Raw genomic sequence first — 27576 nt, forward strand, 5'->3', positions numbered from 1 at the left:
TCCTGGGTGCATAACTAGCTGTGCTACAACATGCCTGTCCAACAAGCTGGCTCTGCTGTTCCTGGGTGCATAACTGGCTGTGCTACAACAAGATGCCTGCCCACCAAGCTGGCTCTGCTCTTCCTGGGTGCATAACTGGCTATGCTACAACAAGATGCCTGCCCACCAAGCTGGCTCTGCTGTTCCTGGGTGCATAACTGGCTATGCTACAACAAGATGCCTGTCCACCAAGCTGGCTCTGCTGTTCCTGGGTGCATAACTGGCTGTGCTACAACAAGATGCCTGTCCACCAAGCTGGCTCTGCTGTTCCTGGGTGCATAACTGGCTGTGCTACAACAAGATGCCTGTCCACCAAGCTGGCTCTGCTGTTCCTGGGTGCATAACTGGCTGTGCTACAACAAGATGCCTGTCCACCAAGCTGGCTCTGCTGTTCCTGGGTGCATAACTGGCTGTGCTACAACAAGATGCCTGTCCACCAAGCTGGCTCTGCTGTTCCTGGGTGCATAACTGGCTGTGCTACAACAAGATGCCTGTCCACCAAGCTGGCTCTGCTGTTGCTGGGTGCATAACTGGCTGTGCTACAACAAGATGCCTGTCCACCAAGCTGGCTCTGCTGTTCCTGGGTGCATAACTGGCTGTGCTACACAAGATGCCTGTCCACCAAGCTGGCTCTGCTGTTCCTGGGTGCATAACTGGCTGTGCTACAAGATGCCTGTCCACCAAGCTGGCTCTGCTGTTCCTGGGTGCATAACTGGCTGTGCTACAACAAGATGACTGTCCACCAATCCAGCTCTGCTGTTCCTCGGTGCATAACTGGATATCCACCAACCCGGCTCTGCTACAACAAGATGCCTGTCCACCAATCCGGCTTTGCTGCTCCTGGGTGCACAATTGGCTGTGCTACAACATGCCTGTCCACAAATACGGCTCTGCTATTCCTGGGTGCACAATTGGTTATGCTACAACATGCCAGTCCACCAATACGGCTCTGCTGTTCCTGGGTACACAATTGGCTGTGCTACAACAAGATGCCTGTCCACCAGTCCGGCTCTGCTGTTCCTGGGTGCTGTTGGCACGCTTGGCTATGTTACAACAAGGTACCTGTCCAGCAATCAAGTTCTGCTGTTCACACACTCAACTCCGCTACACCAAAGTACTTGCCATCATACAAGACTGATGACCCAAAGGAGGCTGTCCGTATACAGATTAACAGTCCAAAGTCACTGCTCAGCAGCATCTCTGCACCAACTCCTCGGGTCCGTGCTGTCCAATCAAAACCATGGCTTAGCAAATCCACCTGACCAGGTGAACCAACACATCTCAACAACACAAGACTCTCTGCTGTCCTGACTGTATACATCAGCACAGGAAAAGATATAACCTGCAGTCTATATTGTAAAGCACAAACAGGAATGTCTGGAATGGAAGCAAATGTAGCAAAACTTCAGCTGTGATGAGTAATGGGTATATAAGGCCTCAGATTATAACAAAGAGCAAGCAGAGATCTTGGAAATCGTGAAGAAAAGAAAAAAAAAAGTCGAAATATTTCTGCGAAAAAGAAAAAAATATGTTAAGGGTTAATGGCATTAATAGAAAAGTGCATTTCTATAATGCGTCTGTCCTTATGACATTCACATGACCAGAAAAAAAAAAGCTACAGATCGAATCACAAGATTTGCCGGTGATCGCTCTTCCTACTGCTGAGGGCAATTACACCCAGATAATGGTCTCTGATATGGACAGATACGGCGAATGCTTGAGGTTACTCCTGGCAAAGGAAGTTGAAGCTGGTGTCGAGCGTGGGCAGCAAAATAGCACATCTCCAGATCTAAGGCACGTACAAGACCAAGAATGATGAACAATAAGGAAAGTATCACTGGGTGCAGCGTAATACCCATTTATACACGGAGGAACCGCAGAGCTGCACTCCCTATTCTGCTGGTGCAGTCACTGTGTACATACATTACATTACTTATCCTGTACTGATCCTGAGTTACATCCTGTATTATACTCCAGAGCTGCACTCACTATTCTGCTGGTGGAGTCACTGTGTACATACATTACATTACTTATCCTATACTGAGCCTGAGTTACATCCTGTATTATACTCCAGAGCTGCGCTCACTATTCTGCTGGTGCAGTCACTGTGTACATACATTACATTACTTATCCTATACTGAGCCTGAGTTACATCCTGTATTATACTCCAGAGCTGCACTCACTATTCTGCTGGCGCAGTCACTGTGTACATACATTACATTACTTATCCTGTACTGATCCTGAGTTACATCCTGCATTATACCCCAGAGCTACACTCACTATTCTGCTGGTGGAGTCACTGTGTACATACATTACATTACTTATCCTGTACTGATCCTGAGTTACATTCTGTATTATACTCCAGAGCAGCACTCACTATTCTGCTGGTGGAGTCACTGTGTACATACATTACATTACTTATCCTGTACTGATCCTGAGTTACATCCTGTATTATAGCCCAGAGCTGCACTCACTATTCTGCTGGTGCAGTCACTGTGTACATACATTACATTACTTATCCTGTACTGATCCTGAGTTACATCCTGTATTATACTCCAGAGCTGCACTCATTATTCTGCTGGTACAGTCACTGTGTACATACATTACATTACTTATCCTGTACTGATCCTGAGCCACATCCTGCATTATACTCCAGAGCTGCACTCACTATTCGGCAACCTTTATAGCTGAATTCTCCCACCTTTCTTCATTACTTTTATATTATATAATTATTTCTCCTCTTTAGAAGCGGAAACTGATCTGGCTTCACAGCGAAATTCTAAATTGAAAACATGTCCTCTTTTTTGGAATGATGGCAGAAAAAAAAATTCTGTTATTACGAAATTTGTATCCTGCTGTTCCTGGTACCCGCTCGCTCTCTCTCCCGCTCGCTCTCTGTAGTGGAGGATTTGATTTCTAAACATTGTTTCAGTTTATTTTACAGCTCCATAAAACAATCTGCAAAACTCATGAGTCAGTGAGAATGGTAGTAATGGATACCTGGTGGTTGCAAGAGGAAAGAAAGCTGCACGTGTGAGAAGCCGAGACGGCCTAAAAAACGCCTTAAAGGGGATGTGCACCTTTAAAAGCTTTCTGCCATGCAACCGTCTCATCACATAGTGTTGTCATTGGTAAATGAACCAAGACGCATTGCGATGATTGCTAGGATGTCCCACTTACTTTATACCCTATATTATTTAATATAGACTATTGTTCCCTGTTAGCAGTTTCAAACTTTAAGAAGAATGGACCAGGGCAATTATGTTCTTAAAGGGGTGGGGGAGGGGGGGTCACTGCTGCTCCTCGTACAATATATGATTTCTGCAAAAGAAAAAAAACAAAAACACAAAACAAAGGCTTTCTGGCAAAATTGTAAAGAACTAAAATTACTTTGTGAAGTGGGATCGGGGTGATATACCAAAATACTGAGTGCAGCTCTGGAGTATAATACAGTATGTAACTCAGGATCAGTACAGGATAAGTAATGTAATGTATGTACACAGTGACTGCACCAGCAGAATAGGGAGTGCAGCTCTGGAGTATAATACAGGATGTAACTCAGGATCAGTAATGTAATGTATGTACACAGTGACTCCACCAGCAGAATAGTGATTGCAGCTCTGGAGTATAATACAGGATGTAACTCAGGATCAGTACAGGATAAGTAATGTAATGTATGTACACAGTGACTGCACCAGCAGAATAGTGAGTGCAGCTCTGGGGAATAATACAGGATGTAACTCAGGATCAGTACAGGATAAGTAATGTAATGCATGTACACAGTGACTGCACCAGCAGAATAGTGAGTGCAGCTCTGGAGTATAATACAGGATGTAACTCAGGATCAGTACAGGATAAGTAATGTAATGCATGTACACAGTGACTGCACCAGCAGAATAGTGAGTGCAGCTCTGGGGAATAATACAGGATGTAACTCAGGATCAGTACAGGATAAGTAATGTAATGTATGTACACAGTGACTGCACCAGCAGAATAGTGAGTGCAGCTCTGGAGTATAATACAGGATGTAACTCAGGATCAGTACAGGATAAGTAATGTAATGCATATACACAGTGACTGCACCAGCAGAATAGTGAGTGCAGCTCTGCAGTATAATACAGGATGTAACTCAGGATCAGTACAGGATAAGTAATGTAATGTATGTACACAGTGACTGCACCAGCAGAATAGTGAGTGCAGCTCTGGAGTATAGTACAGGATGTAACTCAGGATAAGTAATGTAATGTATGTACACAGTGACTGCACCAGCAGAATAGTGAGTGCAGCTCTGGAGTATAGTACAGGATGTAACTCAGGATCAGTACAGGATAAGTAATGTATGTACACAGTGACTCCACCAGCAGAATAGGGAGTGCAGCTCTGGAGTATAATACAGGATATAACTCAGGATCAGTACAGGACAAGTAATGTAATGTATGTACACAGTGACTGCACCAGCAGAATAGTGAGTGCAGCTCTGGAGTATAATACAGGATGTAATTCAGGATCAGTACAGGATAAGTAATGTATGTACACAGTGACTGCACCAGCAGAATAGTGAGTGCAGCTCTGGGGTATAATATAGGATGTAACTCAGGATCAGTACAGGATAAGTAATGTATGTACACAGTGACTGCACCAGCAGAATAGTGAGTGCAGCTCTGGAGTATAATACATGATGTAACTCAGGATCAGTACAGGATAAGTAATGTAATGTACAAAGTGACTGCACCAGCAGAATAGTGAGTGCAGCTCTAGAGTATAATACAGGATGTAACTCAGGATCAGTACAGGATAAGTAATGTAATGTATGTACACAGTGACTCCACCAGCAGAATAGTGAGTGCAGCTCTGGGGTATAATACAGGATGTAGCTCAGGATCAGTACAGGATAAGTAATGTAATGTATGTACACAGTGACTCCACCAGCAGAATAGTGAATGCAGCTCTGCAGTATAATCCTGAGTTACATCCTGTATCAGTACAGGATAAGTAATGTAATGTATGTACACAGTGACTCCACCAGCAGAATAGTGAGTGCAGCTCTGGAGTATAATACAGGGTGTAACTCAGGATCAGTACAGGATAAGTAATGTAATGTATGCACACAGTGACTGCACCAGCAGAATAGTGAATGCAGCTCTGGAGTATAATACAGGATGTAACTCAGGATCAGTACAGGATAAGTAATGTAATGTATGTACACAGTGACTGCACCAGCAGAATAGTGAGTGCAGCTCTGGAGTATAATACAGGATGCTCAGTTGTGCTCAAAAGTTTACACACCCCGGCAGAATTTTTGCTTTCTTGGCCTTGTTTCAGAGAATATGAATGATAATCAGAAAACGTTTTCTCCACTCATGGTTATTGGTTGGGTGAAGCCATTTATTGTCAAACTACTGTGTTTTCTCTTTTTAAATCTTAATGACAACCAAAAACATCCAAATGACCCTGATCAAAAGTTCACATACCCTGGTGATTTTTCCTGATAAAATGCACAGAATTTGACACAAATGGGTTTGAATGGCTACTAAAGGTAACATCCTCACCTGTGACCTGTTTGCTTGTCATCAGTGTGTGCGCATAAAAGCAGAGTGAGTTTCTGGGATCCAGACAGACTCTTGCATCTTTCATCCAGCCAGTGATGTTTCTGGATTGTGAGTCATGTGGAAAGCAAAAGAATTGTCAACGGATCTACGGGAAAAGGTAGTAGGTAGAACTGTATCACACAGGAAAGTGATACAAAAAGATATCCAACCAATTGAAAATGCCAGTCAGCAGCATTCAAACTGATTAACAAATGGAAAATCAGGGACGCTGTAAAAACCAAACCACGGTCAGGTAGACCAAGAGAAATTTCTGCCACAACTGCCAGGAAAATTGTTCGGGATGCAAAGAAAAACTCAAACATCAGCTGAAATTCAGGACTCTCTGAAATCTAGCGGTGTGGCTGTTTCAAGATACACAATAAGGAGGCATTTGAAGAAAAATGGGCGGCATGGTCGAGTCGCCAGAAGAAAGCCATTACTGCACAAATGCCACAAAGTATCTCGCCTACAACACGCCAAACAGCACAGAGACAAGCCTCAAAACTTCTGGAACAAGGTAATTTGGAGTGTTGAGACCAAAATTGAACTTTTAGGCCACAACCATAAACGTTACATTTAGAGAGAGGTCAATGAGGCCTATGATGAAAGGAACACCATTCCAACAGTAAAGCACGGAGGTGGATTGCTGATGTTTTGGGATGTATGAGCTACAAAGGCACAGGAAACTTGGTAAAAGTTGAAGGAAAGATGAATGAAGCAAGTTATCAGCAAATACTGAAGGCAAATTTGCAATCAGCCCGGAAGCTGTGCATGGGACGTACATGGACGTTCCAACATGACAATGATCCAAAACACAAGGCCAAGTTGACATTGGCTACAGCAGAACAAAGTGAAGGTTCTGGAGTGGCCATCTCAGTCTCCTGACCTCAATATCATTGAGCCACTCTGGGGAGATCTCAAGCGCGCAGTTCATGTTAGACAGCCCAGGAATTTACAGGAACTGGAGGCTTTTTCCAAGAAGAATGGGCAGCTTTACCATCTGAGAAAATAAAGAACCTCATCCACAACTACCACAAAAGACTTCAAGCTGTCATTGATGTTAGAGGGGGCAATACACAGTATTAAGGACTGGGGTATGTGGACTTTTGATCACGGTCATTTGGATGTCATTAAGATTTAAAAAGAGAAAACACAGTAGTTTCACAATAAATGGCTTCACCCAACCAATAACCATGAGTGGAGAAAAAGTTTTCTGGTTATCATTCATATTTTCTGAAACAAGGCCAAGAAAGGAAAAATTCTGCCTGGGTGTGTACATTTTTGAGCACAACTGTTTCTCAGGATCAGTACAGGATAAGTAATGTAACGTATGTACACAGTGACTGCACCAGCAGAATAGTGAGTGCAGCTCTGGAGTATAATACAGGATGTAACTCAGGATCAGTACAGGATAAGTAATGTAATGTATGTACACAGTGACTGTACCAGCAGAATAGTGAGTGCAGCTCTGGAGTATAATACAGGATGGAACTCAGGATCAGTACAGGATAAGTGATGTAATGTATGTACACAGTGACTGCACCAGCAGAATAGTGAGTGCAGCTCTGGTGTATAATACAGCATGTAACTCAGGATCAGTACAGGATAAGTAATGTAATGTAATGTACACAGTGACTGCACCAGCAGAATAGTGAGTGCAGCTCTGGAGTATAATACAGGATGTAACTCAGGATCAGTACAGGATAAGTAATGTAATGTATGTACACAGTGACTGTACCACCAGCAGAATAGTGAGTGCAGCTCTGGTGTATAATACAGGATGTAACTCAGGATCAGTATAGGATGAGTAAAGTAATGTATGTACACAGTGTCTGCACCAGCAGAATAGTGAGTGCAGCTCTGGAGTATAATACAGGATGTAACTCAGGATCAGTACAGAATAAGTAATGTAATGTATGTACACAGTGTCTGCACCAGCAGAATAGTGAGTGCAGCTCTGGAGTATAATACATGATGTAACTCAGGATCAGTACAGGATAAGTAATGTAATGTATGTACACAGTGTCTGCACCAGCAGAATAGTGAGTGCAGCTCTGGAGTATAATACAGGATGTAACTCAGGATCAGTACAGGATAAGTAATGTATGTACAGTGACTGCACCAGCAGAATAGTAAGTGCAGCTCTAGAGTATAATACAGGATGTAACTCAGGATCAGTACAGGATAAGTAATGTAATGTATGTACACAGTGACTGCACCAGCAGAATAGTGAGTGCAGCTCTGGGGTATAATACAGGATGTAACTCAGGATCAGTACAGGATAAGTAATGTAATGTATGTACACAGTGACTGCACCAGCAGAATAGTGAGTGCAGCTCTGGAGTATAATACAGGATGTAATTCAGCATCAGTAATGCATAAGGCCTTCTACCCACTTCCCAAAAATGAAGCTCTCTCCCCTAGGATACAATCCCTGGAATAATATTTGTGCTTCCAGCTCGGTGATCACGTTTTGCGCACATCTGGCGGCTCGCGGCATCCATGACAGCTGTGTTTGAAATCCGACCTCTAGATAATAAATAGATGGATTCTCTCATTTATGAACAGGATACGTCTGTGCGGCCGCACTACTCGCTCCGGCAGCGCTTAAATATATATTTTTTTCTTTTGCGGAAGGAAAAGGAGCCGCGCGTCCCGTGCCAAAGGGATTTGCATTCAGCGCGGACTTCTGAGGATGGAAGGGGAAATGGGTTGCCATGGCGACGGCTTAGTAATGCGAGTTCCATCAGATATTAAACATTCCACACGCGGCTGGAATGAGGAGTGACCCCACATTTCCACCCCGAGACTCCGACTTCACGCATATTTCTACTGCAAATAAACACAGATCCCAGGCGGAGCAGTCTGAGGGACGGCGGGAAGAATGCGGAGGGCCGACATGAAGCAATGCACAGCCCCCCATAGACACACACACACACCGGCATCCCATATAAAAGCCCCCAAAGTGCCCATAATGAGGCAAAATCTACAGCCCGGACCCTCATATAAATATATATCCTATCATGTTATATCAAGTAATAACATTTTTTTTTAACTTTTTAATTCCCCATTTTCAAGATCTCTGCTGGCAGTCAGTGAATGGGGGTATTATAACATGATCAAGAGCAGCCCTGGCAAATCTACAGAGAAATGAGTGTACTCCAAGGCCCAGAATGGAAATCACTGATAGATAATGAACCTGTAGGAAATGCTGAGAGATTAGCTCTGGAACCTGCAGAACTAGGAGTCCAGCTCTGGAGTACAAAAACGGGTGGTACTCAGGAAAAGTGCCAATATATAACTGAGGGTATCCTGGAGAAGTATGTACATATTGATCCCTTAGCTTTCTGCAGCATTTCCAGGTGTGTTGTCAGACAGTCACGTGTCCACGCTGCCAGACATTTACAGACAGGCCACGTTTCCCAATGGCTGATGTAGTCACAATGATTAGTTCCCATAAGTGCCAAACACAGCTCCGCTGCAGCCAATGATGGAGCCGCTGCCCGAGACAAATGAAATCGCTCCATGTGCGTCCCTCTGGGCCCGGAGCGCACTCACAAGGTCTAATTCTCAGAATGTTTCTCCGGATTGTGTTTCATCTGGCATCTTAATCGCAACAGCTGCTGTGTGTGTTATGACTGCTGTCTGCTACCCCTGCGTGCACGTCCTACAGATGTAACTACATAGATGCAACTCAAGTATAAGTGCATGAAAAGGGTTAAAGCAGAAATCCATCCTGTCAAAGTTACACATTAAAAAAGTCATTTTTATACAAAAAGTCACTTTATACAGTATATCCTGTATTATACTCCAGAGCTGCACTCACTATTCTGCTGGTGGAGTCACTGTGTACATGCATTACATTATTTAACCTGTACTGATCCGGAGTTACATCCTGTATTATACTCCAGAGCAGCACTCACTATTCTGCTGGTGCAGTCACTGTGTACATACATTACATTACTTATCCTGTACTGATCCTGAGTTACATCCTGTATTATACTCCAGAGCTGCACTCACTATTCTGCTGGTGGAGTCACTGTGTACATACATTACTCATTCTGTACTGATCCTGAGTTACATCCTGTATTATACTCCAGAGCAGCACTCACTATTCTGCTGGTGCAGTCACTGTGTACATACATTACATTATTTAACCTGTACTGATCCGGAGTTACATCCTGTATTATACTCCAGAGCAGCACTCACTATTCTGCTGGTGCAGTCACTGTGTACATACATTACTCATTCTGTACTGATCCTGAGTTACATCCTGTATTATATTCCAGAGCTGCACTCACTATTCTGCTGGTGGAGTCACTGTGTACATACATTACATTATTTAACCTGTACTGATCCGGAGTTACATCCTGTATTATACTCCAGAGCTGCACTCACTATTCTGCTGGTGCAGTCACTGTGTACATACATTACATTACTGATCCTATACTGATCCTGAGTTACATCCTGTATTATACTCCAGAGCAGCACTCACTATTCTGCTGGTGCAGTCACTGTGTACATACATTACATTATTTAACCTGTACTGATCCGGAGTTACATCCTGTATTATACTCCAGAGCTGCACTCACTATTCTGCTGGTGCAGTCACTGTGTACATACATTACATTACTGATCCTATACTGATCCGGAGTTACATCCTGTATTATACTCCAGAGCTGCACTCACTATTCTGTTGGTGCAGTCACTGTGTACATACATTACATTACTTATCCTGTACTGATCCTGAGTTACATCCTGTATTATACTCCAGAGCTGCATTCACAATTCAGCTGGTGGAGTCACTGTGTACATACATTACATTACTTATCCTGTACTGATCCTGAGTTACATCCTGTATTATACTCCAGAGCTGCACTCACTATTCTGCTGGTGGAGTCACTGTGTACATACATTACATTACTTATCCTGTACTGATCCTGAGTTACATCCTGTATTATACTCCAGAGCTGCACTCACTATTCTGCTGGTGGAGTCACTGTGTACATACATTACATTACTTATCCTGTACTGATCCTGAGTTATATCCTGTATTATACTCCAGAGCTGCACTCACTATTCTGCTGGTGCAGTCACTGTGTACATACATTACTTATCCTGTACTGATCCTGAGTTACATCCTGTATTATACTCCAGAGCTGCACTCACTATTCTGCTGGTGCAGTCACTGTGTACATACATTACATTACTTATCCTGAGTTACATCCTGTATTATACTCCAGAGCTGCACTCACTATTCTGCTGGTGCAGTCACTGTGTACATACATTACATTACTTATCCTGTACTGATCCTGAGTTACATCCTGTATTATACTCCAGAGCTGTACTCACTATTCTACTGGTGCAGTCACTGTGTACATACATTACATTACTTATCCTGTACTGATCCTGAGTTACATCCTGTATTATACTCCAGAGCTGTACTCACTATTCTACTGGTGCGGTCACTGTGTGTGTCTGGTATTATCAGGTTTGCTCTCACCTCCCCGTGGTCGCTCGCTGTCATGACCTCCTAAAACCACCTGGATGCCTTTATCTTCAAGCTTCGGCTTCCATTGCTCTATAATAGCAGCAGATCCGTCCTGAAAGAAATAAAGTACAACCCTTCACCTCTGCAGAATTCAGCGTTTTTAAGCTTTGAGTTTTCTTGAGATTTGCTGGATCTCTGCTTCAGGTCATTGAATGGAAATGTATGTAGCTCTTTACACCCACAGGCTAAACCCTGGAGCGGCCCAATAATGTGGCGGCTGGAGCCATCAGGACGCCCTCCGAGCCTCTGTGGGCAAAGACAACACTCCCTAACAGTAAGCAGAGGCGTTGAACATACCGAGAAATCTCACCTGAAAACATAAAAAGCGGCAAAACTTGTTATTTTGTATCACAAAATATCCTTCCCTATCAGGAGAGAAAGCAGCTAAGCCTGAAGTCTCCTTCTAAGGGGTCAGGGAAACTGAGCCTTGATGTACTGCTTGCGGGGGTCACAAAACTACAAGTCCCAGCATGCACCTGTCGGGCTTCTCGTAGCTCAGCGTCCTGGATGACCAGGTGTAGGGGCAGCACTACAAGTCCCAGCATGCAGCTGTCCTGAATGACCGGTTGCGAGGGAGGTCGGGTGGAATACACATATTCACGACTGCTCACCGTGCTGCCGTCATTGTATATGGAGACTTCCAGGACGCCTCTGAAATCCTGCCGTGAGATGGACGCCAAGCAGTGGTGCAGCCAGAGCACAGCATTGTACACGGGGATCACGAGCGACTGCAACACAAGAGAGAGATGACACCGGTGCAGTGAATGCAGCCTGCTCCCCACGACACCCCGTACTGACTGCCCCCCCAATCTGTAGGGACCGGAAAACCAACGCCCGGTATAAAATATAAACAAAAGGGGGACATTATCGCCCATAGCAACCAAAGTGCAGCTTTCATTTCAAATTCAGCTCTTCAAAAATGAAAGCTGCGCTTTGATTAGTCGCTATGGGCAACAAACCCCATTCTACAACCCCTGGCAAAAATTATGGAATCACCGGGCTCGGAGGATGTTCATTCAGTTGTTTAATGTTGTTGAAAAAAAAAGCAGATCACAGACATGGCAAAAAACTAAAGTCATTTCAAATGGCAACTTTAGGGCTTTAAGAAACACTAAAAGAAATCAAGATTAAAAATGTGGTACTCAGTAAGGGTATTTTTTTTCAGACCAAGCAGAGGGAAAAAATTATGGAATCACCCTGTAAATTTTCATTTCCAAAACTAACACCTGCATCAAATTAGGTCTGCATCTAAAAAGGAGTGATCACACCTTGGAGAGCTGTTGCACCAAGTGGACTGACATGAATTATGGCTCCAACACGAGAGATGTCAATTGAAACAAAGGAGAGGATTATCAAACTCTTAAAAGAAGGTAAATCATCACGCAATGTTGCAAAAGATGTTGGTTGTTCACTGTCAGCTGTGTCTAAAATCTGGACCAAATACCAACAACATGGGAAGGTTGTTAAAGGCAAACATACTGGTAGACCAAGGAAGACAAAGCTTCAAGACCGGAAACTTAAAGCATTGTGTCTCCAAATCAGGAAATGCACAACAAAACAAATGAGGAACGAATGGGAGGAAACTGGAGTCAATGTCTGTGAGAGAACTGTAAGAAACCGCCTAAAGGAAATGGGATTTACATACAGAAAAGCTAAACATAAGCCATCACTAAAGGCCCCGTCACACTTAGCGACGCTGCAACGATCCTGACAACGATACGACCTGTCAGGGATCGTTGCTGCGTCGCTATGTGGTCGCTGGTGAGCTGTCAAACAGGCAGGCTCATCAACGATCAGGGGAGCAGCGACATCGTGGAAAGAATATTTCCACGATGTCCTGTTCCTGGTTACCAGCCTGCTGAAGCAGGAGCAGGCTGGTAACCATGATAAACATCGGGTTACTAGGGGCACACGCACACCTAGTAACCCGTTGTTTATCATGGTTACCACTCTGCTACGGTGAGCGGGAGGTTACCGCTCACTTTAGCAGGCTCGTAACCATGATAAACAGCGGGTTACTAAGTGCGCGTGTGCCCCTAGTAACCCGATGTTTATCATGGTTACCAGCCTGATCGCTGCTCCCGCTGGTCACACACAGCGACGTGTGACCAGCTGCAAAGTGTCACACATAGCGACATCGCTGGTGAGGTCGCTGTTGCGTCACCAAAACCGTGACACAGCAGCGATCTCGCTATGTGAGAGGGGGCTTAACACCTAAACAGAAAAAAACAAGGTTACAATGGGCTAAGGAAAAGCAATCGTTGACTGTGGATGACTGGATGAAAGTCATATTCAGTGATGAATCGCGAATCTGCATTGGGCAAGCTGATGATGTTGGAACTTTTGTTTGGTGCCGTTCCAATTACATTTATAAAGATGAGTGCATGAAGAGAACATGCAAATTTCCACAGTCATTGATGATATGGGGCTGCATGTCAGGTAAAGGCACTGGGGAGATGTCTGTCATTACATCTACAATAAATGCCCAAGTTTACATTGATATTTTGGACAGTTTTCTTATCCCATCAATTGAAAGGATGTTTGGGGATGATGACATCATTTTTCAAGATGATAATGCACCCTGCCATAGAGCAAAAACTGTGAAAACTTTCCTTGAAAGAAGACACATAAGGTCAATGTCATGGCCTGCAAATAGTCCAGATCTCAATCCAATTGAAAATCTTTGGTGGAAGTTGAAGAAAATGGTCCATGACAAGGCTCCAACCTGCAAAGCTGATCTGGCAACAGCAATCAGAGAAAGTTGGAGCCAGAATGATGAAGAGTACTGTTTGTCACTCATTAAGTCCATGCCTCAGAGACTGCAAGCTGTTATTAAAGCCAGAGGTGGTGCAACAAAATACTAGTGATGCATTGGAGTGTTCTTTTGTGTGTTTGTTTTTCATGATTCCATATTTTTTTCCTCAGAAGTGAGTGTTTCCATCATTTTTTTCCCTCTGCTTAGTCTGAAAAAAATTACCCTTACTGAGTACCACATTTTTCATCTTGATTTCTTTTAATGTACAGCTATGTACCTTATAGGCTGACCCCCATAGAATCCCACGACACCTAGGAGGCAAAGTAGCCACCTGAATGGGCCAGCAGACGACTAGACAATACTAAGCAAAGGGCATTGTGGGGATAAAGACCCCACCCCAGAACAAACGCGAAGCATCACCCGATATCCTGGAAGCAGAATTGGGCAAATCATGGAATGTTTTTCACATTTTTGTTGGTTGGGTGGGAAGGGGGGAGAATGTATTTTTTTTTTTTTTTTTTTTAAACACACAGAAACATCCATTAGGGGGCGTTAGGGGGTGCACACACCACGTCCGCTGGCGGATTGGTCTCCAAATCTGCGACAGGCAAACTGCTTCCCTTCATGTGGCTGCTGTGCAAAAGTTTTAGTAAGGTGTGGAAAAAAACTGCTGAAAAGTAAGAAAGTAGGAGAAATAAAAAAATATAAATTAATAAAAAATAACACATTGTAGAGTGAATGAACGAGAGAAATCTAAATCCCATCAGTATTCGGTGACGGCCCTTTCTTTTCATCACTTCTCGATACTTGCACACAATTTTTGAAGAATCTCGGCAGGAAGTTGTTCCAAATATCTTGGAGAACTTACCCCAATCTTCTGTGGATGTCGCTTGTACAGACCCTTCTGTCTCTTCATGTGATTCCAGACAGACCGGATGATGTACCATGGTGTATGACCTGTGACAAGAAACCTTCTTCCACAACCACACCTATATAGCAGAGATCAGCTGTTACTCACCCAGTCTTAAACCTCCGATACAGCTGTTTCAGCTATTGATTATTACAACCTACATATGAAGATGACGATTATCATCTGTTTGGTATAATCAGTTACTCATAGACCGGACTATAATCCTACAACATTCATAACTGTGTATGAGGGTAACTAGACGAGAAAGGCAAAGGGCGGTCACCAAATACTGATGGGATTTAGGTTTCTTCTTCGTCCATTCACTTTGCGTTTTGCTATAATAAAACTATTACCACTTCTATTTCTGAAAACATCTTACTTTACAAAAGTTGAAGGCAGGAGTTGAAAAAATGCTGCTAACTAATCATATATCAGTGTCCCTAGACGAGCTCTCGCTCCGCAGCCCCTTGCCCCCTAGGCACAGCATCCCTCCGCAGCCCCTTGCCCCCTAGGCACAGCATCCCTCCGCAGCCCCTTGCCCCCTAGGCACAGCATCCCTCGGCAGTCACTGCCCCCTAGGCACAGCATCCCTCGGCAGTCACTGCCCCCTAGGCACAGCATCCCTCGGCAGTCACTGCCCCCTAGGCACAGCATCCCTCGGCAGTCACTGCCCCCTAGACACAGCATCCCTCGGCAGTCACTGCCCCCTAGGCACAGCATCCCTCGGCAGTCACTGCCCCCTAGGCACAGCATCCCTCGGCAGTCACTGCCCCCTAGGCACAGCATCCCTCGGCAGTCACTGCCCCCTAGGCACAGCATCCCTCGGCAGTCACTGCCCCCTAGGCACAGCATCCCTCGGCAGTCACTGCCCCCTAGGCACAGCATCCCTCGGCAGTCACTGCCCCCTAGGCACAGCATCCCTCGGCAGTCACTGCCCCCTAGGCACAGCATCCCTCGGCAGTCACTGCCCCCTAGGCACAGCATCCCTCGGCAGTCACTGCCCCCTAGGCACAGCATCCCTCGGCAGTCACTGCCCCCTAGGCACAGCATCCCTCGGCAGTCACTGCCCCCTAGGCACAGCATCCCTCGGCAGTCACTGCCCCCTAGGCACAGCATCCCTCGGCAGTCACTGCCCCCTATGCACAGCATCCCTCGGCAGTCACTGCCCCTAGGCACAGCATCCCTCGGCAGTCACTGCCCCTAGGCACAGTGTGGCACCCCAGGGGTCTGGTTTCCACAGTAATAGCAGTATTACGTCTGTGAGCAGGTGGGAGGTCTCCTGGGCAGGAATCCTAAGCATGCCACACCTCCTGCCCAGTCCTGGGAGGGGAAGAACTTCCCCTATATAAACTGGGGCTGAGGCAGGGTTAGAGAGAGGAGTTCCAGACAGAGACGGAGTCTGGTCTGGACACGCAGAAACAGGGACAGATAGACCTCAGGAGCTCTGTAGGAGCCAAGGAGAAGCGCCAGGGGCTGGAGCTGTGCAGAGCTCGCCCTGGGAGAAGGAACTAAAACCGGACACAGGAGTCCGAGGCTGTGGGGACTAAGATATACCCAGCAGCAGAATCCATCCGGCAGGGGATTCCAGGTCCTCTGGCCATAAAAGCCCGAAGGCTCAGTCACAACAAAGGGACCAGCACCGCCATCCCGGAGCGGAGGCTAACAGGAGGCCCCAGGTCACCAGCCATACGGGTGAGCACCACACGGTATACCCAGGGACGTGGGCTACTTGTAACCGCCGAAAGCAGGGTAGCCAGGAAGGGTACAGACTAACGGGAAGGCCTACAACTCCACCTGGCCAGGGGAACTCCGGCTTACTCGCAGACTAACCAGGCCCCAAATACTAGCCAGTACTCCCGGGGGGGAATTTGCCTTGTACCATCAGTAAAGACCCTGAACTGTACCCTCGAGTCTCCGTGCTTCCTTGTCGCACCATTAGTGCTGGGACATCCACACCATCACTCCCAACATCAACCTCATCCTCTGCCCTGAGGCCATACCCCTCCCGTTGGGGGTTATACCATCCACGCTGCACATCCGTACCACCGGCCTCAGCGGACTGCCCTGCAGCGGCGGCTTCATAGCCGCATTCAACGGGTGGCGTAGTCGGACACTAATACCATCATACCAATAACTGCCACTTAGTTTGACCACCCTGGGCACGGACCGGGTCACCGCCACACGAAGACTACTACCCCCATCGGATCCGGCTCCGGGTATTCACCGCGCGCCACACTACAGCACTGGCCCAGGGGGCGCGTCAACTTTGGCATAGTCGGCAGGATTACGTGCCCGCAACCACCGGGTACTGCGTGCCTGAAAAAAAGAGACTTTTATACTTACCTGTGGTGAAGTTTCCCGCCGTCCGGAGTCGTTTCCCGCCATCTGGAGCCGATTCCCGCCATCCGACGCCATCTTCTGCCTTCTTCCCGCCATCCGTGGAGTTTTCCCGCCATTGGACGCCATCTTGAGGGCGCCGCGCGGGAAGAAGAGGGGCGTGGACTCCGAAAGCCCGCGAGAACTGAAGCCCCGCCTCACGTCCGGACGTTGCGTAAGGTCCTGGAAGGAGCCCAGCAGACGCAGACGTCACAGGAGCGCGACGGAAGGTCCTCAACCCTGACGATCCACTGCGGAGCCGCGGCCTAAGGAAGAGGATCATCGCAAGGTAGGCCACGGTCCACTAGGGGGGAGGAGGATGTCGGATACGGAGGAGAGCTTCACCGCCACAGCCGCCGCCAGCGCCACCGCTGCTGCGGTCATGCCTTTCACCATGCCCTATATCCCAGGGGCAGCCTGGCTACCCCAGTACTCAGGGGAGTCACATACCCTAAATGACTTTAGAGAAAGGCTGGATAGCCTCTTCCAGGTGTATCCCCTCACGGAGGCGCAAAAAGTGAGCATCCTGGTGGCCCAATTAATCGGGGCAGCCCAAAGGGAGGTAAAGTCCTGGCCACCTGGGAGGAAGAGGACTGTCAGAGACATACTAACCCGGCTGAAAGACACATTTGACACCCGCACCTCAGCCGAAATAAAACTAAGATTTTATGGGTGCAAACAACGGGCACATGAGAGTATAAGAGACTATGCTCTAAACCTACAAGAGGCCCTGAGAGCCATTAAGCAGGCAGACCCTGACAGCGTGGGAAATGAAGATAAGCTGTTGACTGAACAATTCATTGAGGGTCTACTGTGCAATGCCCACCGAACCCAGTTGCGGGCAATGGCCTTACAGGACCCTGACCTGGACTTTGCACAGTTCAAGGACAGAGCCATCCGGGTGCTCCGAGAACCGGCACCAGGTGGCGCTGTGACCCACAGGCGCCCTGCTATCACTTATCACCAGGAGACGGCGCCCTTGTCTGCAGGGCCTGTGGGAGCTGATGCGCAGGCTTTAAACAATGACCCAGCTACAGACCTGCACCATCAGGTCCAAGAGCTAACTAAAAGCGTTGCCGCGCTAACCCGAACTGTGCAGTCTTTACAGGTTTCTACTGCAGGGAAGATCGAGCTGGCATCCGGACCGGAGGACATCCCGTGGCGCCGACCAAGGAGGACCCCACCGGCCAGAGGAAGACCCAGCGATCGATACAACGAGGACGGACGACCTATTTGCCGCCGCTGCAATCAACCCGGACATGTGGCAAGGTACTGTCATTTAAACGGGCACAACCTGGGGTAGAGGGCCAACCCCCAGGCATAAGACCATCAGGCCCATCAAACTGGCGTGATAAATACGTAGGGGGACGTCCAATCTTGCCTGTGGTACTGGATGGCATTCCTATGAGTGCCCTACTAGACACTGGGTCACAGGTCACCACCATCCCGTACGTGCTCTTCAAGCAGTACTGGAATGATTCGGACATAACCCGCTACCCAGACGACGACCTGAGTATCATCGCCAGCAATGGTCAGCCCGTGCCGCAGGTGGGATTCAAGGAGGTGACCATTAAAATCGGTAAAGTCGAACTAGCGGCACAAGGACTGATTATAGTGGACATCGACCGTCATGAGAGTCACCCTAGAATCACCCTGGGAACCAATGTAATTGAAAATGGTCTTGCAGAGGTGATTCTCATTTTACAGCAGGTTGCCAAGAACGCCAGTTCCGACCAGCAGCGTGTGCTCCAAAAAGAGATCCGGGCACTGATGAAGCGGCAACAGGTGGAACTATCTGGTGGTGAGATAGGTAGCGTGAGAATGTGTGACCCGTTCCCTATTGCCATGCCCCCAAAAAGTGAGATGATGATTTGGTGCCGAGCAGCTATTGGTCTAAGAGACTACCAAGCAATGGTAGAACCCGTCTACTCAGACAGTAGGCCCACCATTTTGACAGCACGGGGGGTGGTCGATGTACGCCATGGGAGGGTGCCCGTTCGCATCATAAATATCGGTGAGAGAGAAGTACACCTGCCCCGGTATGCCACGCTAGCTAAATTGTTCACCATAAACCAGAATTCTGTACAGGCCGTGGAACCCTTGCCTCCATCTCAACCAGAGGAAGGTAACGGCTCTAAGAAACCAATGGAGGACTGGTGTCAGCAACTACATCTGGGTACTGACTCCACTCCCTCACACCAGAAACAAGGAGTCTATCGGGTGGTTCAAGAGTACGAGAGAGTGTTTAGTAAACACCTGTTAGACTTCGGGCAAGTAAAGGGGGTAGAACACCACATCCCCACGGGAGACCATCCTCCCATAAAGGAGAGATGCCAACCCGTACCCCCTGCACACTACCAACACGCCAAGGGGATGCTTAGAGACATGAAGGAGGCTGGGGTAATCAGGGACAGCTGTAGCCCCTGGGCAGCTCCACTAGTCTTAGTGAAAAAGAAGGACAACACTATGAGAATGTGTGTAGACTACAGGAAGGTCAACCGTATCACACACAAAGATGCGTACCCGTTACCAAGGATAGAAGAGTCCTTAGCTGCATTAAAATCTGCCAACTTCTTCTCTACTTTGGATCTCACTAGCGGGTACTGGCAGGTTCCTGTAGCAGAGGCAGACCGGGAGAAGACCGCATTCACCACCCCGATGGGTCTCAGCGAATTTAACTGTATGCCGTTCGGGCTCTGCAACGCACCAGGAACCTTCCAACGGTTGATGGAATGCTGTCTGGGACACCGGAACTTCGAGACGGTCCTGTTATACCTGGACGATGTCATCGTCTATTCCAAGACTTACGAGGACCACCTGAAACACCTGGCAGAAGTGTTCGAAGCTCTGGCAAACTACGGCCTAAAGGTGAAACCCTCCAAGTGTCACCTCCTGAAACCAAAGGTGCAATACCTGGGACACGTGGTGAGTGCTGACGGAGTGGCTCCTGACCCTGATAAGATCACCGTGATTAAGGACTGGCCAAGACCCTCCAGCATAAAGGAAGTGCGGCAGTTCCTCGGGTTGGTAGGCTACTACCGAAGATTCATTCCCGGTTTCACCAAAATGGCAGCCCCTATGCAGGACCTCCTGATAGGTCAATCTCGAAAAGCCAAAAACCAGAAGCCGCCCTTCAGGTGGGAAAAGCTGGAAGAGGAGTCCTTATGCCAGCTGAAGATGGCCCTCACGGGGGATGAAATCCTGGCATACCCAGACTACAGCCAGCCCTTTATCCTCCACACGGACGCAAGCAACATCGGGCTAGGAGCCGTGCTGTCCCAGATCCAGCAAGGAAAAGAACGGGTAATCGCTTACGCTAGCCGAAAGCTACGACCCACCGAGAGGAACCCTGAGAATTATAGCTCATTCAAGCTGGAGTTCCTGGCAGTAGTGTGGGCAGTGACCGAACGTTTCAAGCATTACCTTGCCTCCTCCAAATTCATCGTGTACACGGATAACAACCCGTTGACACACCTGGACACTGCAAGGCTCGGTGCTCTGGAACAGAGATGGATGGCTCGCCTGTCCAACTTTGAATTCACCATCAAATACCGGGCAGGACGCTCCAATGCCAACGCGGATGCCCTGTCTAGAATGCCGAACTTACCGGACGTAGGAGAAGATCCAGAAGATCTGGAAGAAGTTGAGCTCCCTGCGTTCCACCGTCATGGGATTACCCTGTATTCCCACCGTGTGAAGGGCAGGCGCTCCGCGACGTTCAATCCCTTGCCCCACTACAACTGGGCGGAGACGCAAGACAGTGATCCCGCAGTCCGTCTGGTGAAGGAAATGCTGACCCAAGCCGATGCCAGTCTGGACCCAGACGCCCCAGAGGAGACTAAGCAACTGTGGAAGGAGAAAAGTAGGCTGTTCCTCTACAGGGAGAAGTTGTGCCGGAGAATGGTTAACTCTCGAACACATGAGTTGACCTGGCAGGTAGTGGTCCCCAGACGAGACGCGGCTATGATTCTGGAGGCGTACCACAACGGAGCAGGACATTTCGAGTGGAAGAAGCTGGAGTTCTTGTTGGGTGAACGGTTCTACTGGGTAGGCATGAGAGGAGCCATCGAGAGGTGGTGCAGAGACTGTGGACCGTGCCACCTAAGAAGGAAGGACCGTGCCAGCCAGAAGACTCCCTTGCAGCCCATCATCACCCGACAGCCACTGGAACTGGTAGCCCTGGACCATGTGAAACTGGCTCCAAGCAGATCTGGGTATGTCTACGCCCTCACAATCGTAGATCATTACTCCCGGTTCCTGGTGGTGGTCCCGGTCAAGGACTTAACGGCTCAAACAGCAGCTAGAGCCTTCCAGCAGCACTTCTGCCGTCCACACGGGTACCCGGACCAAGTGCTGACAGACCAAGGGCCAGCCTTCGAAGCAGAAGTCTTCCAGGAGTTCTGCAACCTGTATGGCTGCACGAAGATAAGAACAACGCCCTATCACCCACAAACTAATGGACTCTGCGAGAAGATGAACCAGGTGGTGATAGACCTCCTGAAAACATTGCCCCTGGAAGAACGCAGTATGTGGCCTGAGAAGCTGCCTGATCTGGTGGACCTATACAACCACATCCCTGTAGGTTCTACCAACTGTACCCCGGCTTACCTAATGAGAGCGAGACCTGGTAAGCTGCCTATCGACCTGGATATGGGAGTCCTGACGCCCGAGGACACCTCGCCAGAGGCAGACTGGGATACAGAACGGCAGCAGCAGTATCGGAAAGTACAGGAGAGCGTCGAGCGAAGTCTGTCTCAAGCTAGAGAAAGGCAAGAGAGGGCTTATAATCAGTATGCTCCCGCTGTTCCCCTGGTACCTGGAGAGCAGGTCTTGAAGAGGAAAAGACGGCTCCACAAGTTGGACGACCAGTGGGAGAAGGACCCGTACACCGTACTGCCATCAAGCCATGAGAACCCAAAGATTTGCGTGATCAGTAAGGATGGAGGAGAAACCACATCTGAAGAAGTGTCCCGAGCAGCTGCAAAGCCCTGAAGAAGAAAATCAAGAAAACCCTCGACCCGCAGAGGAAAGGGAAGAAATGATCAGGACTGTACTCGGAGACTTCCCCCGGTCTTGGACACAAGTAAACGGTGCTGTCGTGGTACCCGTCCTCACCTTTCTCCAGCCAGCCCCGCAAGTGCCTACAGAGGAACCAGTAGAGCTGGAAGAGCAGCCGGCCCAAGAGGCAGAAGAGTCCACACCAGCAGTACAGGAGGATCAACCCTCTGCTAGTAGTGAGCCTGCCATGCCCCAAGTGAGCCAAAGAGTGCGCAGAAAGCTGCCCAGCCTGCCCATAACACCTCCTACACCCTGTAGTGCAGGACCAGTTAGTGAGCTCCGTAGGTCCACTAGGGTTACCAGAGGCCAGATGCCTGTACGTTGGAGAATCTAAGTTGGCTAGTTGCTTTAACTATTTTATGTTTGCCTGTTTTGTTGTAGCCGTTGCTAATTATGTTTTTCAGTTACAGGTTTCTTTATATGGACTGACAGGTTATGGACAGTGAGTAACTGGAACTCTGTTGTAAATATGTTTGGAGCGTAACCCAGGAATGGACTACAGACTGTTAAAGACTCGGGGCAGGACAGACCCCTACCTGGTTACGGCTCCCTGTTCTTTGGTGAAATGGACACCCTTATTGCTTCCCGGTTACGGACACGCCGTGACCATCTCATGTATTTAATTGTTATTGTTTATACCCTGTTATGTTTAGTCTGGGAGTACTAAATTTCACTAGGGGGGGAATATGGCACCCCAGGGGTCTGGTTTCCACAGTAATAGCAGTATTACGTCTGTGAGCAGGTGGGAGGTCTCCTGGGCAGGAATCCTAAGCATGCCACACCTCCTGCCCAGTCCTGGGAGGGGAAGAACTTCCCCTATATAAACTGGGGCTGAGGCAGGGTTAGAGAGAGGAGTTCCAGAAAGAGACGGAGTCTGGTCTGGACACGCAGAAACAGGGACAGATAGACCTCAGGAGCTCTGTAGGAGCCAAGGAGAAGCGCCAGGGGCTGGAGCTGTGCAGAGCTCGCCCTGGGAGAAGGAACTAAAACCGGACACAGGAGTCTGAGGCTGTGGGGACTAAGATATACCCAGCAGCAGAATCCATCCGGCAGGGGATTCCAGGTCCTCTGGCCATAAAAGCCCGAAGGCTCAGTCACAACGAAGGGACCAGCACCGCCATCCCGGAGCGGAGGCTAACAGGAGGCCCCAGGTCACCAGCCATACGGGTGAGCACCACACGGTATACCCAGGGACGTGGGCTACTTGTAACCGCCGAAAGCAGGGTAGCCAGGAAGGGTACAGACTAACGGGAAGGCCTACAACTCCACCTGGCCAGGGGAACTCCGGCTTACTCGCAGACTAACCAGGCCCCAAATACTAGCCAGTACTCCCGGGGGGGAATTTGCCTTGTACCATCAGTAAAGACCCTGAACTGTACCCTCGCGTCTCCGTGCTTCCTTGTCGCACCATTAGTGCTGGGACATCCACACCATCACTCCCAACATCAACCTCATCCTCTGCCCTGAGGCCATACCCCTCCCGTTGGGGGTTATACCATCCACGCTGCACATCCGTACCACCGGCCTCAGCGGACTGCCCTGCAGCGGCGGCTTCATAGCCGCATTCAACGGGTGGCGTAGTCGGACACTAATACCATCATACCAATAACTGCCACTTAGTTTGACCACCCTGGGCACGGACCGGGTCACCGCCACACGAAGACTACTACCCCCATCGGATCCGGCTCCGGGTATTCCCCGCGCGCACGCGCGCCGCACTACAGCACTGGCCCAGGGGGCGCGTCAACAGCATCCCTCTGCAGTCACTGCCCCTAGACACAGCATCCCTCTGCAGTCACTGCCCCTAGACACAGCATCCCTCTGCAGTCACTGCCCCTAGACACAGCATCCCTCTGCAGTCACTGCCCCTAGACACAGCATCCCTCTGCAGTCACTGCCCCTAGACACAGCATCCCTCTGCAGTCACTGCCCCTAGACACAGCATCCCTCTGCAGTCACTGCCCCTAGACACAGCATCCCTCTGCAGTCACTGCCCCTAGACACAGCATCCCTCTGCAGTCACTGCCCCTAGACACAGCATCCCTCTGCAGTCACTGCCCCTAGACACAGCATCCCTCTGCAGTCACTGCCCCTAGACACAGCATCCCTCTGCAGTCACTGCCCCTAGACACAGCATCCCTCTGCAGTCACTGCCCCTAGACACAGCATCCCTCTGCAGTCACTGCCCCTAGACACAGCATCCCTCTGCAGTCACTGCCCCTAGACACAGCATCCCTCTGCAGTCACTGCCCCTAGACACAGCATCCCTCTGCAGTCACTGCCCCTAGACACAGCATCCCTCTGCAGTCACTGCCCCTAGACACAGCATCCCTCTGCAGTCACTGCCCCTAGACACAGCATCCCTCTGCAGTCACTGCCCCTAGACACAGCATCCCTCTGCAGTCACTGCCCCTAGACACAGCATCCCTCTGCAGTCACTGCCCCTAGACACAGCATCCCTCTGCAGTCACTGCCCCTAGACACAGCATCCCTCTGCAGTCACTGCCCCTAGACACAGCATCCCTCTGCAGTCACTGCCCCTAGACACAGCATCCCTCTGCAGTCACTGCCCCTAGACACAGCATCCCTCTGCAGTCACTGCCCCTAGACACAGCATCCCTCTGCAGTCACTGCCCCTAGACACAGCATCCCTCTGCAGTCACTGCCCCTAGACACAGCATCCCTCTGCAGTCACTGCCCCTAGACACAGCATCCCTCTGCAGTCACTGCCCCTAGACACAGCATCCCTCTGCAGTCACTGCCCCTAGACACAGCATCCCTCTGCAGTCACTGCCCCTAGACACAGCATCCCTCTGCAGTCACTGCCCCTAGACACAGCATCCCTCTGCAGTCACTGCCCCTAGACACAGCATCCCTCTGCAGTCACTGCCCCTAGACACAGCATCCCTCTGCAGTCACTGCCCCTAGACACAGCATCCCTCTGCAGTCACTGCCCCTAGACACAGCATCCCTCTGCAGTCACTGCCCCTAGACACAGCATCCCTCTGCAGTCACTGCCCCTAGACACAGCATCCCTCTGCAGTCACTGCCCCTAGACACAGCATCCCTCTGCAGTCACTGCCCCTAGACACAGCATCCCTCTGCAGTCACTGCCCCTAGACACAGCATCCCTCTGCAGTCACTGCCCCTAGACACAGCATCCCTCTGCAGTCACTGCCCCTAGACACAGCATCCCTCTGCAGTCACTGCCCCTAGACACAGCATCCCTCTGCAGTCACTGCCCCTAGACACAGCATCCCTCTGCAGTCACTGCCCCTAGACACAGCATCCCTCTGCAGTCACTGCCCCTAGACACAGCATCCCTCTGCAGTCACTGCCCCTAGACACAGCATCCCTCTGCAGTCACTGCCCCTAGACACAGCATCCCTCTGCAGTCACTGCCCCTAGACACAGCATCCCTCTGCAGTCACTGCCCCTAGACACAGCATCCCTCTGCAGTCACTGCCCCTAGGCACAGCATCCCTCTGCAGTCACTGCCCCTAGGCACAGCATCCCTCTGCAGTCACTGCCCCTAGACACAGCATCCCTCTGCAGTCACTGCCCCTAGACACAGCATCCCCCTGCAGTCACTGCCCCTAGACACAGCATCCCTCTGCAGTCACTGCCCCTAGACACAGCATCCCTCTGCAGTCACTGCCCCTAGACACAGCATCCCTCTGCAGTCACTGCCCCTAGACACAGCATCCCTCTGCAGTCACTGCCCCTAGACACAGCATCCCTCTGCAGTCACTGCCCCTAGACACAGCATCCCTCTGCAGTCACTGCCCCTAGACACAGCATCCCTCTGCAGTCACTGCCCCTAGACACAGCATCCCTCTGCAGTCACTGCCCCTAGACACAGCATCCCTCTGCAGTCACTGCCCCCTAGGCACAGCATCCCTCTGCAGTCACTGCCCCCTAGGCACAGCATCCCTCTGCAGTCACTGCCCCTAGACACAGCATCCCTCTGCAGTCACTGCCCCTAGACACAGCATCCCTCTGCAGTCACTGCCCCTAGACACAGCATCCCTCTGCAGTCACTGCCCCTATACACAGCATCCCTCTGCAGTCACTGCCCCTAGGCACAGCATCCCTCTGCAGTCACTGCCCCTATACACAGCATCCCTCTGCAGCGCTCCCCTCCCTGTGGTGTGTCCCGCTTCCCGCCACGCACCTGAGAACTGAAGCCGGACAGCACCACGTGCTTTCACTCTCCTGTAAACTAAACACGGTTCCGGGGAGGGTCTTACAGCTGATTGGTCACTGCATTACCTCCTTCACGTCTCATTGGCTGAAGCTCCTGTCCATCCTGTCAGCTGTTATGAAGCACAACACTGCAGCATGGTTAACTCGTTGTATCCTGGATGTAATACTCCTGTCAGGACAACACAGGAGGAGGCCACGTGCTAATAACTCATGGTGTGCAGTATGTAGGTAAACTGGTGTATCTAATCCTTTCCTGTGTGATACTGTCTGCTGAGCTGTGTATCTAATCCTATCATGTGTGATACTGTCTGCTGAGCCGTGTATCTAATCCTATCATGTGTGATACTGTCTGCTGAGCTGTGTATCTAATCCTATCATGTGTGATACTGTCTGCTGAGCCGTGTATCTAACCCTATCATGTGTGATACTGTCTGCTGAGCTGTGTATCTAACCCTATCCTGTGTGATACTGTCTGCTGAGCTGTGTATCTAACCCTATCATGTGTGATACTGTCTGCTGAGCTGTATATCTAATTCTATCATGTGTGATACTGTCTGCTGAGCTGTGTATCTAACCCTATCATGTGTGATACTGTCTGCTGAGCTGTATATCTAATTCTATCATGTGTGATACTGTCTGCTGAGCTGTGTATCTAATCCTATCATATGTGATACTGTCTGCTGAGCTGTATATCTAATTCTATCATGTGTGATACTGTCTGCTGAGCGGTGTATCTAATCCTATCCTGTGTGATACTGTCTGCTGAGCTGTGGATCTAACCCTATCCTGTGTGATACTGTCTGCTGAGCTGTGTATCTAACCCTATCATGTGTGATACTATCTGCTGAGCTGTGTATCTAATCCTATCTTGTGTGATACTGTCTGCTGAGCCGTGTATCTAATCCTATCATGTGTGATACTGTCTGCTGAGCCGTGTATCTAACCATATCATGTGTGATACTGTCTGCTGAGCCGTGTATCTAATCCTATTATGTGTGATACTGTCTGCTGAGCTGTGTATCTAATCCTATCCTGTGTGATACTGTCTGCTGAGCTGTGTATCTAATTCTATCATGTGTGATACTGTCTGCTG

The 27576-nt window shown here is 49.0% G+C and overlaps 1 protein-coding gene across 3 annotated transcripts in view; it reads right to left on the minus strand.

The window, feature by feature from the left end:
* The window catches only part of B3GNTL1 (UDP-GlcNAc:betaGal beta-1,3-N-acetylglucosaminyltransferase like 1), a 213542-nt gene extending 187015 nt beyond the window's left edge, over positions 1-26527 (minus strand). For 2 of the 3 annotated variants that reach the window (XM_073682421.1, XM_073682419.1), the window contains exons 1-4: positions 26452-26519; positions 14503-14603; positions 11790-11906; positions 11131-11230 (exon numbers count right to left, since the gene is read on the minus strand). In XM_073682421.1, the coding sequence (XP_073538522.1) occupies positions 11131-11230; positions 11790-11906; positions 14503-14559 (274 nt within the window). In that variant the 5' untranslated portion in view covers positions 14560-14603; positions 26452-26519. Of the gene's footprint in view, positions 1-11130; positions 11231-11789; positions 11907-14502; positions 14604-26451 lie in introns of all 3 variants that reach the window. The other variant, XM_073682420.1, reaches the window with a different exon arrangement.
* Positions 26528-27576: the final 1049 nt, after the last annotated feature.

Source organism: Phyllobates terribilis, unplaced genomic scaffold (assembly GCF_046119375.1).
Source record: "Phyllobates terribilis strain yellow unplaced genomic scaffold, ASM4611937v1 Scaffold_5__5_contigs__length_657084704, whole genome shotgun sequence".
Classification (NCBI taxonomy): Eukaryota; Metazoa; Chordata; class Amphibia; order Anura; family Dendrobatidae; genus Phyllobates; species Phyllobates terribilis.